This window comes from Triturus cristatus, chromosome 10 (genome assembly GCF_964204655.1).
Source record: "Triturus cristatus chromosome 10, aTriCri1.1, whole genome shotgun sequence".
NCBI lineage: Eukaryota > Metazoa > Chordata > Amphibia > Caudata > Salamandridae > Triturus > Triturus cristatus.
This window is the reverse complement of record NC_140593.1, coordinates 1,216,883,660-1,216,898,255: the sequence shown is the minus strand read 5'-3', so window position 1 is coordinate 1,216,898,255 and position 14,596 is coordinate 1,216,883,660. Positions and strand designations below refer to the sequence as shown.

Genomic DNA, 14,596 nt, shown 5'->3' with positions numbered 1-14,596 from the left:
TTTGTGGGCGTCTTATGTCGGCGACGGACCATCACCTTATTTGCATGTGGTGTTTGGGGGATGATCACGGCACCTCAGATTGTGCGACGTGCCAAAAGTTGAAGCCAAAGTCACGGCGGGAGCACCGCATGAAACATCTTTCGGTGCACATCTCCAGGTCTACATCCTCTCCTCGGTCTGCTTCGGCGGACTGCTTCAGGTCCGGCCGTGGTAGTCGTCCTCGCCTTTCTCCGATGTCATGTGAGCGTCGCTCCCCTATGGGTAAGTGTCGCAGTTCGACCCCAGGGGCTGGTCTCCGGCCTATCGGGGCGTGGACTCTCCACGAGTGTTGCGGCCCTGGGTGTTGTCCTATCCACCGTTTCCCGTGTTGGGGCGTCGAGAGTCCAGGCGGAGACTTAAGCTGCAGCTTTGCAGGCCTCGCTGGCGCCTCCTCCTCCTTCCCCTCCTGGGTTGTCGGCGGATTCCTCGCCCTGCGCAGAGCCCTCCGCGGCGCCGCTGGTGTCTCCGGCGCCGACTGTGTCGGATCCAGGCTTGGAGGATGTCGTGCTTTTGGGGTGCGGTTTGTCTGGGGCTCCTCCTTCAGGCCATGGCGTCTTTGCCTCGCCTCAAACTCCTGCGGGGGTCCCTGTGGTGTTGCGGTAGGTCGCCGGGGCTCGGGTAGCATCCCCGAGCCCCCCTCGGTCCCTTGGCAGGGTGGTCCTGTCTAAGGCCGAGGTGACACTGCTACGGCGCCGGCAGCAGCTGGTCCGTGCAGAGCCACAGGGGTCGGACTCTCCTCGTCCTGCGTCGGGTTGAGGCCAGGCCCCTCGCCGGGCCCCTCTCGTACCTCCTCACAGGCAGCTGCCTCTGAGGGTGAGTCGGAGGTTGTATTGGCCCTGGCGCTGCCACAGGGGTTGCCGGGTGACCTTCGCCTCCTTCTGGGCTGCAGCCGCTGGAGGGCTTTGGGCCGTTCCCCCCCCTCCCCTCCACGCAGGTGGTTGCCTCGGTGGGGGTCGGGTTGGCGCCTTCCCGGCGGCTCCAGCTCTGCTCCGCTCTCTGGTGCGGGGTGATTTGGAGGTCCTACGCCGGATGGCGCCGGTGTCCTGCCTCAAGCAGCAGACTACGGCTCTGCGTGGGGGTCGTTCCGCGGATTAGTCTTCAGATGCTCCTTCTCCGGAGGCAGGCTGCATCTTGGTATAGTCTTCTCCGGAGACTGGTTGCCGTGTGGTGTCCTTTTCACCGGCGTCGAAAGGTGGCTCCCCGCCCTTCCTGAGGCAGAGGTGTTTGTCGGAAGAGCGGCAGGTCCCTCATTCTTCGGCTCCTTCTGACTTCCAGGTCTGGCCCTTGCCCGCCCCGTTTGGCCTAGGGGACGGATGCCTTAGTTTGCCGCCGTCGCCCACGGAGGAGCTGCTTTCTCCACCGCGGGTCCCTACGGATGCGGATGCGGCCTTCTCTCACGCGGTGTCCACGGCTGTGGGCATCCTACGCATGGGTGACCCAGTGGCTCAATTTCTGGCAGACCATCTGTTGGAGGTCCTCCACCAGGGCTCTGATGGGAGGGAAATCTTGCCTCCCTTTGAGGGTTCGCTCCTTTCCGCCTTGATGGGGGCTTGAAGGCGTCCTGCCTCCGGGGACCCGGTGCCTCCGCATCGGCACCTTCCGGCGCCGCGTGACCCGGCGTGCCTGTCCCTTCACCCCTCAGCTGCCAGCCCCCCTTTTGCGGTCTGCTTTTCCATCCCTGCCGCTCCTGTTGGCTCCGCTGGCGGGACACTTGGGGATGCAACATTTTCGCCTCGACCAGCGCAGCCCTGCGGGCACTTAAAACCTTGTGTGTGCTGGCTCGGGCCTCCTCCTGTTTGTGGGACTCTGCTGAGTCTCTGGGGTCTGCAGCGTCCCAGGAGTCTGCTCAGGTGGATTTGCGGCATCATGCCTTGGATGACCGGGAGCTTGCAGCGTTTATTCTTTGCTCCGCTCTGGGCATCTGAGGTGCTGGGCTGGGCCAAGGCCTCCTCGTTCGCTCTCCGTCGCCATGCTTGGCTTCGGGACGGAGTTTCCCTGAAAATATTCGGGAGAGGCTCCTTGATCTCCCATTTGATGACAGTCTGTTCCATGCCCCGGCCGACTCCGCCATCCAGAGGCTCTTGGTAGGGCTCTGTCATCCTCGTCCTCCGTCCCCTCCTCAGTGACTTCTGAGTTAGGGTTGCCTTTGGGCCTTTTTAGGTCGGCTGTTATGGTTGTGAATTATGTTTTCCTGGCCGCTTAGGTCCTTCCTTGGGACTTTGGCATTCTTGGCTGCTGGATGGCCCTTTTGTTGTTGTGGTGTGAGTTCTGCAGGAGTTGTTGCGCAGACTTGGCCCTGAGATTGGGCCTTCTGCTTTGCTTGGGCTGCTGTCCAGCCTGCAGCGAGGATGCTTCCCCCCCCCCCGGTTCTTTTGTTTCTTTCTCTGCTGCGGAAGTTCTTCCAAAGAGGGTTCCCATATCTTGGGACTTCACGTGCCCTATGTGGGGTTATGGTAGCTGTCATATGGCTTGCACTCTGCTGGAAGTTTCTGGTCGCCTTCGGGTACCAGTTCTCCATGGTGTTTGTGTAGGTTGCTTTTGCTTCCTGGGGTTGTGTGCGCGGCCACTCGTGGTGGTGGCCCGGGCCTCTCCTCCTCGCCCTGCTCCCGTTCTGCGGTCTGGGGTGTCCCTGTGTTCTCCCTTGCCGGGCGTCGCCTACTTGGCCTTCCTGGGGCCTCAGGCTGTTCTCCTTGCTTCTGGCCTTGCCGGCCAGCATTCTGGCGAGCAGGCTGCTCTGCATCTGGAGTGGGCTCGCCGCCTTCTCCCTAGTTTCCTTGGGCTCTCTAGGCTCCTTCTTCCGTCTTCCTGTCTTGGCATTCGGCAGAAGCTATGTTGCCTTGTGGGGGAGTGGGGTGCTTCGACCTCTCAGCCCTTGCCTTTGGTTCCTCTGCTGTGAGTGTATGAGCCTATTCAGCCTTCTTCCCTCCTACCTCCCCTTGGGGTCGGTGGGGTTCCCTTGGCCTGGCATGGGCGAGGTTCTACCTGGTCCACAGATCTGGTCCACTGTGGGGCCTTCTGTCCTGCATTGGCTGGTGGGTCCTTTTTGCAGACCCTCCTTCCCAGGGGGTATTGCTAGGGTATCTATTCTAGGTGAAGGAATCTGCGGCTAGTAGTCTCTATCAGATGTACGGGTTACTTACCTTGGGTAATGATGTATCTGGTAGAGACCATTCTAGCCACAGATTCCTACACGGCCCGCCCTTCCTCCCCTATTCTGCGAGGACCCTTGGGTTGGTCTCTCCCGGTGGAGGGCTGTGTCTCCTGTGAGTGCCTCCCTGTTCTTGACGGTTGGCTCCGTCTGGGGGCGGTTCATTCCTCTCTTGATTCTTTGGAGGATGGGGTTTCGGTGCGCCGGTGCCCTGCTTCTCTTGCTGCTCCAGGTTTGGGGGGGGATTGCTTCTATCCTTGTTCTCCCTTCCCTTCCCCCCCCCCCCTTCCATTGCTATCCTCTGGTTTGAGGGTCCTCTGGCCATGTCTTGCCCTTGTCGGTGGTTGCCCTCCAGGTTGGGGTGGCTTGGAGGTTTGTTGTCCCGTCTGTCTTGGGACTGGACCCATTCCTTGCTCAGTATGAGGGGGGGTGGGCTTCATATGTGTGCCATCACTTTTATGCCTGTGGGAGGGATGGGAGGTTGTCTATGTGCGGGCAGGGTGGCTGTGTATGTTTCTGCTTGTTCTTCTTTCCCTGCCCTTGGGGTCTGCGGTGTTGGCACTACCCTGGTGGTGGTGTTAGTCACCGTTTCTTTCACAAAAAGTTCTGCTCTTCGCACACTGTTTCCATGCTCTGTTAATCTGGTGGTTCCGCGTTGTGGTGCGGAAAAGTTCTCTGAAGAAAACTGACGTGGGAGCGCCGGGGCAGGTTTTATGTGACCTCGCTGACGTCACGTACACGAACGACGCCTGGGCGGAGTCGCGTGGTGTTGCCCCACCCCCAGCGCGCAGGGATGCTGTGGCAAAAAGTTTCCGGATCCAGTCTCTCACCTGAGGATAATTCTACATTTAGGAATCTGCGGCTAGAATCATCCCTACCAGATACATCGTTACCGAAGGTGAGTAACTCGTACTTTTGGCAACTGCCAGTGTCACAAAAACAGCCTGATTCAAGAACTGCTCCAACATCTTGCTCTTTCTTTTACTAAATAGAAATGTTTCCTGTTATCACACAAGTGTTTTTCAGAATGCACAAGCTCAGCCCAGAAGCTGGTCAGTATAAGCACTTGCTTTCTTGGCTCTGCCCTGCTTAGTTCATATTTTTTTTTCACCCTCCTGCTTCACTAGCACTGGCATTTTCGAGTCAGTCTTTGCCATCAGTAAAGTTCTAGTACATCCAGGAAGTTGACTGCAAGCACAAGCTTCCTGTTGTCATTTGCCTCAGATCGATAGTGTCAGACTTATTCTGTGAACCACTGGATATGTTGGGATTTGTGACACACTTGAGTGGCTGGCTTGACTTGAAACACGTAAATAGACCTGTGTTTGGACCGTAGAATGAATGAAGAGTGATTGGACGAAGACCACACTGTACATCACAATCCGTTACTTGTTTTGAAGAACTTGCTGTTCTTTGTAGCCCTGTTTTGGGGTCTTTAGTTTCTTTGTCCCGTTGCTTTGAGGGTCATGTATTCCATTCAGCGGTGTGACTAGAGGCCTGATCAGATGACTGGATGCATGGCAACAATGGGTCGCCTTTGTGAAATGGTCTGACAAAGGCAATCTGTAGTTCTGCCTGTTGCAGTCCACTCTTTAAGCTACTGCACAGCTGGATCCAGACTCATTTGCATTGAAGCTGTTCTTTTTAAGAGTGAGTTCTTGGGGCATGTTGAAAGCATCTGCAACACAAGGTCACTATGCAGACATCTAATTTTTTTCATACTTCTTTTGACTTCCCATGTCTTACCCTACTTAGGTGTGATGTTTTACATTTGCTGTCAAGGGATATTTGTGAAAGTGCCTCCCTGATGTTACATTTTAAGAGCAGGCACTTTTCTGTTTTCTACTGTGAGATTGAGACAGTACAAATGGAGCTCAAGTCCCTTGATGCAGTAAAGCACCAGCAGCCTGTTGACTGTGGGAAACTAGAAGGGGCTGGGCTTGTAGGGCAGTGTATCAGGTGCAACCTGTTTAACTTCAAGATGCGTTTCTTCTCATTTTACCATCTCCCTCCCACAAGATGGATTGAACCCCCCTTCTCTGTCTGCTTACAGAAGCGTGAGCCCCCCCTCCAGATCGCTAAAGTACCAATGAAGAAAGAGAACCAGTGGTTTGACGTGGGAGTCATGAAGGGCACCAACATGGTGGTAACGCACTATTACCTGCCAGCGGATGACTCTGCCCCCTGTGATGTAAGTGCATATTTTTATTCTCCAGGTCACACAGCTAACCAGTGCCCCGTTAACGCTTCTGATATTTTCCTCTATACCTTAATTTTGATCTCAATTTCTACTTCTGTATTCAATGACTGGATAGTTGTAGCTAGATTTCAATGTCAATGAGAGTTTAAGGCTATTCACACTATGAATCTATTGTCCAGTAGACTTCTCCACAGATTCTTTGGGTGCCATTACTGGGTTGTGGCTACAGAAGTAATTCTACTTTGCTAATATGTTGAGAACAATGCTGCCATTTTTGTCCAAGTAAGCGCACACTTTTCCATGCTTTGTGTTTTGTTCTGATGCAATTGATACTTTTGGAGTATGGTCCATGCACGATAATAACTCTTTAACATGTCACCTTAACACTTGCAGTTATTAGAATACAGCCACAACGGAACATTGATCACCACCAAAAACACTTCTCCATAGGCATAGCAACATCGTGAAAATATCCAATGTTGTAAGAGACCATAAAGTCTTTATGCTGTTTTGTTCTGACAAATTTTTTTCCTCAGGATGACTCTGGTACAGTCCCGGATTACAGCCAGCTGAAGAAGCAAGAGCTGCAGCCAGGCACTGCATACAAATTCCGAGTGGCAGGAATCAATGCATGTGGCAGGGGGGCTTTCAGTGAGATCTCCGCCTTCAAGACTTGCCTTCCTGGCTTCCCTGGAGCCCCATGTGCAATTAAAATCAGCAAGGTGAGCCAACGCTGTGTGCTCTTAGGTCCATCTGAAGAGTTTGCGTCCAGAAGAGCAAAACCTCAAAGTAGAAATGAGATTCTTCAAACTGAGTAAAGCAAAACAATATATATATATATATATATATATATATATATATATATATATATATATATATATATATATATATTCTACTGAGCTAGTTTCTGAAGGAAGATCTGCTGAATACATATGAAATAGTCATACATATTTGCTCCAAAGCATATTTTCTTAGACGAATGAACATTTGGGCCAATCTGTTGTCCCTCATTTTGTACCAGTGATCTAAGTGAGGCAAGCTAGACATACTTGTATTCCCCTCAAGTACATCTATTTTGAATTCACCAACTTTAGAATATCTTAGGCATATTTTATGTTTAAAGATCATTTTAAACGCAGTACGTTTTTTAATTTGTACAATATAATGTCCGATTAAAACAGTTTTGTTCTCATATCAAACCAAAAACATAAATGTCCCATCTACTAGTTACATCTTGAGAATATTACTTTGACACAGTCTTTAAGACCCCCAGGAGCTGTTAAAACGAGCATTTGCAATGCAATAGGTCTGGTATTTACGAGAGTTTCAGCTATTGACATTGTAAATGACGATGCGTTTTGTGTTTTTAAAACGGATAAAAGGCATTGTCATTCACAATGCCAATAGCTTAAACTCGCGATAATGCAAGACCCATTGCACTGCAAATGCGTTGGGTGCCCGTGCTATAAAGAGAAAGTGTTAAGAGAGCGTGTCCTGCCTGCAACAGAAGGCAGGACAAAGTATTTGAGAAAATAGTGTTCGGAGTACAAGCAAATAAAAAATATGGGCGGAGTGGGCGGAGTTTCAAGTCCATACCTGAATACAGCATGCCTCACAGAGACGAACATGCTCTGTCCAGGCTCGACCTAAAAAGGGCATGGTAGAGTCCCTTCTCATTCACAATGCATTAAGGTTCTGAGGGCTACTTGTAACTGCAGATTCCTCTCCTTTAAAATTTCTCCAGGTGCTAAACTGGATCTAGACCTTTTTCATAGCAATAGCTCATATGCACTTGCAGGTGACACCATCTGATTATGCAGCAACCTTGCTTCGACACTGGAAGTGATCGCATAGAGCCATAAATAAGTGCCACCGCAGTGCAAGTATGTCCGTACGTGCCCTTAAAGGCGATGTAGAGCTCCACTTTTGTGGGTGTTTTACTGACTCCAAATTTTGTTTTTCTGGTACTCTAAGGAAAATTACTCCCATGAAGGCCTCCGGCTACAGACACCAACTTTTAGAGGAAGCAAATGCCAGTCATGGATCCACACAATGACTGCCTGTCATAAGCACAAATCTAGATCATGCAGCAAATGCTGCTTAATGCCCCTGAAGGCAACTAGCAAATGAGATTAAACTCTTAACACAAAGAAAGGTCCAGGCAGAAGATCTCCTCCTACTCAAGTCACAGGCTCTCTCCCGATTCAGTGACACACAGAACAAGTCTTGCCATATGTAGTCAAAGCAGGACATGCTACCCTCCTGCCACTAGCTGCTCTAGGTAATCGTGCAGTTGGCAATCCAAGGACCAGACTCTGCCTTTGCCTGCCTCTCAGCCTTGTCCAGCACACCCAGAGTTCTCTGTACTGTCACTGATCACATAGCACATTAAGACCTTTAGGGATGCCACGCTACAACTTTTCAGAATACCGGGCCCCCCCCCCCCCTAGACCACCTTTGGTCTCTGAGCCGCAGTAGGTCCCTACTTGGGCTCCTGCCTGCGGGTATGGTGCAGACTAACTGCAGTGGGCCTCCCCTCCACCCAGCTCCCTACTGCTGCACCGCCTCATGCTGTGCCCTTGTCTGTTCTGACTACACTGGCACCAGCCTTGACTCCAGAATTACCTACGGGATTGCACTCCACTGCTTGTTCCTGAACCAGAGCAGTTGACTGTTTGCACCAGCACTGTCGTGCCAAGAGATTACTAAGGTGCACTCCCCAACTTTGAATGATCCCCAGCCTCTTCCTCAGCACCACTATTATCGTAGGCTAGAAACTGGTTTGAAATCTGATGCCGCTGAAGGGCTTCAAAACGTTCCACATGACTGAGGTGGCTGATAATTTTCCCCCTGCTCATTACATTGATGCTAGATTCTACTTGGATCTACAGAATGTCAGTGGCTTAAATACTTCCCCAGAGAGAGAGTTGGACTCCTATTGGGGTTGCACTCTAAGGAGAGTCTCTTTTGCTCTTTAAATTTTCAACCTTTAGCTACCTACTGTAAATATAAAATCAACTTGAAAATCTTGCAGCCTGGCCCTGCTACCGCAGAACCTTTACTGCCTTTAAACGAGGCCCTGATGGAAACCCTGAGGGTGCATTCTAAGCCTTGCTGAGATCCTCCAGTAAGTCGCTCAGTAGCATGAAATCATGGGTCTGCCTCTGGGGATCTTGCGTTTTTGACTCCACACTGTACTACAGGGAGCTTGGTGGTTCAGTCTACCTCCAAAAGGAAAACCTGCCTTGGATTGTCTGTGTAAAGGCGCTCTTGAATGAGGTAGAGCTCACTGGCCATATCCCTACATGGCATACTTGTAGTGTCACAGAAAGCAGCTGGCCTTCAGGAAGCTTAGTGCCAGGCTAGCGGAAGGCAAAACTCCTACCACATGCATCTATGCATTTCAGTTCTGCCTGGAGGATTAGTAAGAGACACGTTTAAGTGCATTTCAGAGCACGCACATTTCCTAGCTTTTTTCTTTGCTTTAACATTGAAATACAATGTCTACTGTACACTTCCTTGTTGTTCTATGTTACTTGGGTTGTCTTTTTCAGTATTTATCGCTTTCCTTAACCTCAACAGAGTCCTGACGGTGCACACCTGACGTGGGAGCCCCCTTCGGTGACCTCGGGTAAAATCATTGAGTACTCTGTCTACCTGGCTATCCAGAGCTCTCAGGCTGGGGGTGAGCCCAAGACATCTGCTCCTGCCCAGCTTGCCTTCATGCGGGTCTACTGTGGTCCCAGCCCATCCTGCCTGGTACAGTCTACCAGCCTGTCCAATGCCCACATAGACTACACCACCAAACCTGCCATCATTTTCCGCATCGCTGCCCGCAACGAGAAGGGCTATGGGCCAGCCACACAAGTCCGGTGGCTACAAGGTAAGCAATCAAATTCTGTGTGGGTCGTTTGGGAGTTCTCGTCTGCCCCAGTTTAAAAATAAATAAATTATTGTTCCTGTCTTGCCATCCAAAACTAACATGCAACTTTTACATTAAGACCTTTGGGGCTCTACTAAGGCTCCTGAGCCCACAGCTACAGGCAGCCCCATCATGCCAGGTGCCACGACTGTGTAGCTTGTTTGGGCTTTTGTGGCTAGTGGTATGAAGTGTCTTGCTAACTGTAAGCCTCTTGTTGCTTTTACGCAAGCACCTCTTTTCAGCCTTTTTTGATGCTCGTACTAGTGGGATTTTTAGATTTCTGCAGTACTAATGTAACCTGTTTTCCTTTTATCATGGTAACTAGATGTTTGTCTTGATAGTGATTTTAATGCTTTACGACGTGCTACCTCATGCCATGATTTGCTGTTCTGTCTTGTCCTAGCAGTTAGCTGATCTTTCCATTTTTCAAAAGTGACCATATTTTGTTTGGGTTTCAGAAACTGGTAAAGATGGCTCCGCCGCCAAACCTGCAACTAAACGACCAGTGTCTTCACCTGAAACGTAAGCATTGGTGCTGTTTTGTTTTGTGTGCTTTATCCACAAGTCTGAGTGCCTGGTGTGAAGTCAGCACGTACTGATGAGTGGCAGCCATATGCCTGGTGTGAAGACAGCACATACTGATAAGAAGCAGCTTTTTCCTGATGCACACAGACCGCTTCAGCCATTGTTTGAGAGTTCTCTGCTTAAATACGTGCCAGAGGCTCCAACTGCTATTCATAGTGCTGCATTTCCATGGTGTAGCCATGCTGTTTTGTTGTTTTTAGTTGTAAACTCTTGCACTTGTTGCATTTCTAGTGATTGTTCAATAGTTGAGGTTCCTAGCAAAAAGTGTCTACCAAAATAAAGGCTGGCATTGTCTGCTGCATTTTGTTTCTGATTAGGGTTTCAGCCTCTAGTGGAGGGTGCAGAAAGCTTTCCATTTCACTGTTTCTGCTAACGGGAAAGTTTGAACAGCTTTGTTCTCATAACTAATAAAGTCAAGTAAACAAAGAAAGGAATGGGGAGCAATGGATTTAGTGGGAATGGGTAGATTTTTAAAGTGAGGAAAAGTTGGTCGCTCTTTATAACTTTATTTTTGTTTTAGGAAATCTGCTCCAAAGAAGTCAAAGACAGATGGTCAGTGATGGACAAACACTTCGCATCTACCCTTCTTATCCCACCTCTACAGTTGCATTAACAATGAACACTTGCTGTCTATGCCCTTGTCCTTCCACTGGTACACCTGTTTCTTCTAGGTGTGCACCCATGAGTTCTGTAGCCTCAATGGGGCGGGTGGGAAGTGAAGAGGGTCCGATTGTTATAAGGAGGACTCTGCCAATCTGCTTTAAGCGCTTGCCTTTTCATTTCACAAGCTACAGAGAAAGCACATTTTACCATTGGAGACAAACTCTGGATGACACTTTGTTTTTCGTGGTAAAGAAAATTAATAAAAGCAAGACGCAAAATCACATGCCCCAAGAGCATGCGTGCACATGAGTATAGGCCGGACATGGTGAGGAAGAGTGTCAAGATGGCAAAAAATGCAAATTGAGAGGCGGCTGCTTAAAAAGGACATGTGGACTGCTATGTGCATAGGCATGGCTGTCAGATTGTCAATTTTGCATTTTCTTAAAAAAAAAAAGGAAAAACCTCTACAAAAATTACTTTTGTGGTTTGGAAAACACAAGCACTTGAGATCCCAACCTTTTCTCCTCTTTCCTGTTCTGAAACATCAACTTTTTAGAATTGATCAGATGCCGGCTGCCTGTGGTGCATATATGCTTATATATATATTTTTTTTTTTTGTTTGTTTTTTTATTTTTTTTTGCAAGGATCCTTCTGTGTAAAGTTTATTTTTTTGTTTGGGGAAGGTTATGCTCTTTCTCATTTGCTTTTTATTTGTAGCTCCCTCTCCTGACCAGTTGCGCAGACTCATAAAGACTATGTTCTGCAAGAAGGCAGCAGGAAATGCCATTTCGTTCTTTGGACTAAATAGGCTGAAAACTTTGTTTCAAGCTATAAAGTGGAGAATGCTCATCCTGCTTTGATTCTCCTGTAGAAGGAAGCCTACCTGGAAAGTCTGCTTTTGGAGACCATTCCGAAATATGGCCGTCATGAAGACTCGAATCTGGATGGAAAGATATATATTTTTTTTACTTTGAAATATTTACAATGTATTACAAGGACCCGTCGTGTGGCTTTCATTTTAATTCTTTTTCCAGCATATTTTCCTTTCCTTAATTTCTGCAAGCGCTGAGCAGAAGTGCTACTTATTTGACTATGGGGGCTGCATATTTCTGTGAGCGTGTTTTGAAGGGCAGTTAAAAGGGCACAAGGTTGGGCAAAGTCTCATTTTGTCGTAAGTTGTGTAAACTGTGATGGAATTTGCATTGCCAGAAACAAATGTTACTGGTTTTTAGCATACACAGTTGACCCTGTTTTAAATTGAGTACTTACTTGGCTTGTCAATGTATTTTTAAGCGTTGGTCTCTTTTTTTTTTTTTTTCTGGAATGGTTTTGCGCGTTTTCTGCATTTGGTTCTGATCTTTCACCCCTGAGACCTGCCACGTACTTCAGTGTCCTGTTTTGGAATTTGGTTTGGCAGTATTTACCTTCAACACAATGTCCCAACATGGGAAAATGTGGGGAGGCCTAAGTTTGTACTTATCTTTTACCCACTGGTCCGCTTGTTTACCCATGTGCCACTGGATAAATGGAAAGGTACCCATTGCCTACTTCCACACACACTGCTCTTCAAAGTAGTTGTGACCTAGTCGAATGAACGAGGGGGGACAAAACAATACAAAGGAAGGTGATCAACATTTAAACTTCTATTTTGTTGTGTATGATACTCTGGTTAGTTGTCCTCTCAACCATTTCTATAAATATATAAATATATATATACATGCATATAAATGTAAGTTTGGGCAAGATTCTCTGATTTGGCCAACTGTTAAGAATTTTTTGGGGAGGGTTTGTATACATTTTATATGAAAGGGTGGTGGGGATACCAGAAAACTTGGCATAGCTGAACAGCATGACTGTGATATTTGTGGAAATGAAATCCATCATAGTTGTGCGAGGCATTCTCCTAAAACATTTCCCATTGGTGCAAAACTTTCAGAGAATTTGACCCAACACCTTTGAGTCTCTGCTTGAGGCCTCGCACAGTGTCCTGTTGGCTATACTCAAGGGGGCAGCTAGTCAAACTTCACGTCCTCTAGTCTGATGCGGCGACCAATATAACTGTGCAGGTTTGTTATGACCTAGTGTTATAGATTGTTTTATAGTGTGATTGGGAAGGTTCTGTTGAGACTGTTTAATCCCGCCTGATCTTCGTGGCATTTTAGGAGGTGAACTGCTGATTCTGTGAATTAGAGTTTTACAACAGAGCAGAACCCAGACTGAACTTGATGGTCCATCCTGTCAGCTGCCTCTGCTGGGGAGGTTGAGGGAGCAGTGGAAAGGATGAGATTACACAAACTGTGCAGCATTGCTTTCTATTTCAATGGATTTAAAAAGTGAAACGCTTTCCTTTTTTTGAGACATTAAAGCGAGCACTTTTAACCAAGCGTGTCAGCAAACTTGTAAGGAATTGTTTAAATGCTGCTGGATGTCTCCTCCTGTGGGACTGGACCTGAAGTGATTTGTCTGAGCCTCCCCAAGCCAACCCCTGGCAGAGTTTTAAGCAGCACGAAAGGAAGGTGGTGGGCCGAATACTCCGAAGCCTCATCGCCCCTCAGTTTTTGTATTATAGTGTATTGCTCTGTGTTGGTTATTAGAAATTTTTCTCCTTTCATCCTCACCTGCGATTTTCCTTTTGAGAAGAACTGCTATTACTTCTATTGTAGAGGAGTATTCTGAGAGATTCTATATTAATTTAGTGCTGTCTGTCGTTTTGTGCTATTTTGAACAATTAAATACATTTTTTGAAGTAAAACACTTTCCATTGTATTTTGTTGTCCATTACAAGCAATAATAAAAGTATGTATATGGGTTTGCACTAGCCACATCTACACATGCAGTCAAAATCTTCATATTAATTTTTTTTTCCCACCAAAAAGTTCCGTCACTTTATAATTGGAAAGGAATCTATCTTAGGTTTGTGTTGCAGGATCTCTTGTTGGCTCTCAAATATTACAATGTGTATATGTGTGTATATATATATATATATATATATATATATATATATATTTTTTTTTTTTTTTTTAAAGCCTTGTGCTTTCGGTTTGTAAAATTACTCTTGATCAGGTTCTCTGAAACTGGCAACGTTTAAGGACGTTTGCAGTATGTTTTGTAGGTAAGATTGCTGTTCAATGGCCTGCCAGTGTTAGGTTTGCAATATTACGAGTTTACTTTGAGAATTTAACGTTTTGCCCACAATGCATCCGCACTCAAAGTTAAATTATGTTCGAGGCATATGAGCTGCAGATTACACACTTGTGCATAGATCGCCATCTGGTGTTGGTCCCGGATGTTTGCAGTTTGTTTTTCCTCTTGGAAAGTCTTTGGAAGTCGCGAGTTCGGTGACTCCTCCCTTGGATCGTATTGCGCATGGGCTTCGGCTCCATCCTCAGATTGTTTATTTCCGCCATCGGGATCGGATGTAATCTTCGCGCTCCGGTTCCGAACAGCTTCCAGTTCGACGATCTACGCGCAATCCTCACCCCAATTTGCGGTATTGTTTCGAACGCGATCTCCCCACTCGACACGGCTTCTCATCAGCACAGACCTTCAGTTCCAGTCGTCGACGGCGGCCTTCGGGCCTACCCAAGATCCGGTCCTGGCTAATGGAAAGGACTCCATTTAAAAAGTGGCCTCGATGTGGATCCAAATTCCCCCACACCGATCTCCACGAGGTATGCAATCTCTGCCTCTCCCCTGAACACTAGGCTTGAGACTGTCCGGCGTGCAAGTCCTTCCGGTCCAAAAAGACTATTCGAGACCGAAGAGCCAGAAGAACCATGGCACAGTCCTCGACAACGATTCCAGACGACCTCTTCGGAGAAGGCGTCGACGCTCCAGAACAGCCTCACACCGACTAGGGACTAGTCAGCGCCTCCAAAGCCGACGACTCAGTTGTGGAGGACATCACTCCGGCACAGAGGGTCGTGAGTACTAAACTACCCCCCCCCCCCCCCACACCCTTGCCAACACCAAAAAAGGCTTCAGTCTTGCCTTCGCCTCCGGGCCTAGGCAAGACCAGAGACACTGCTTCACACACCGCACCTTCGGGCCCGGTCAAGAAGCCAAGTAAGCCTTCCGGCAGCTTGGCCTCGAGCCAGCC

At 48.2% G+C, this 14,596-nt stretch overlaps 1 protein-coding gene across 1 annotated transcript in view; it reads left to right on the top strand.

Annotated features, from left to right (window-relative positions):
* Positions 1-13,249, top strand: part of HCFC1 (host cell factor C1) — a 272,045-nt gene extending 258,796 nt beyond the window's left edge. The window contains exons 22-26 of the mRNA XM_085629740.1: positions 5,241-5,378; positions 5,924-6,109; positions 8,970-9,270; positions 9,768-9,831; positions 10,415-13,249. Coding sequence (XP_085485866.1) covers positions 5,241-5,378; positions 5,924-6,109; positions 8,970-9,270; positions 9,768-9,831; positions 10,415-10,454 — 729 coding nt within the window. The 3' untranslated portion in view covers positions 10,455-13,249. The remainder of the gene's footprint in view (positions 1-5,240; positions 5,379-5,923; positions 6,110-8,969; positions 9,271-9,767; positions 9,832-10,414) is intronic.
* The last annotated feature ends 1,347 nt before the right edge of the window (positions 13,250-14,596 follow it).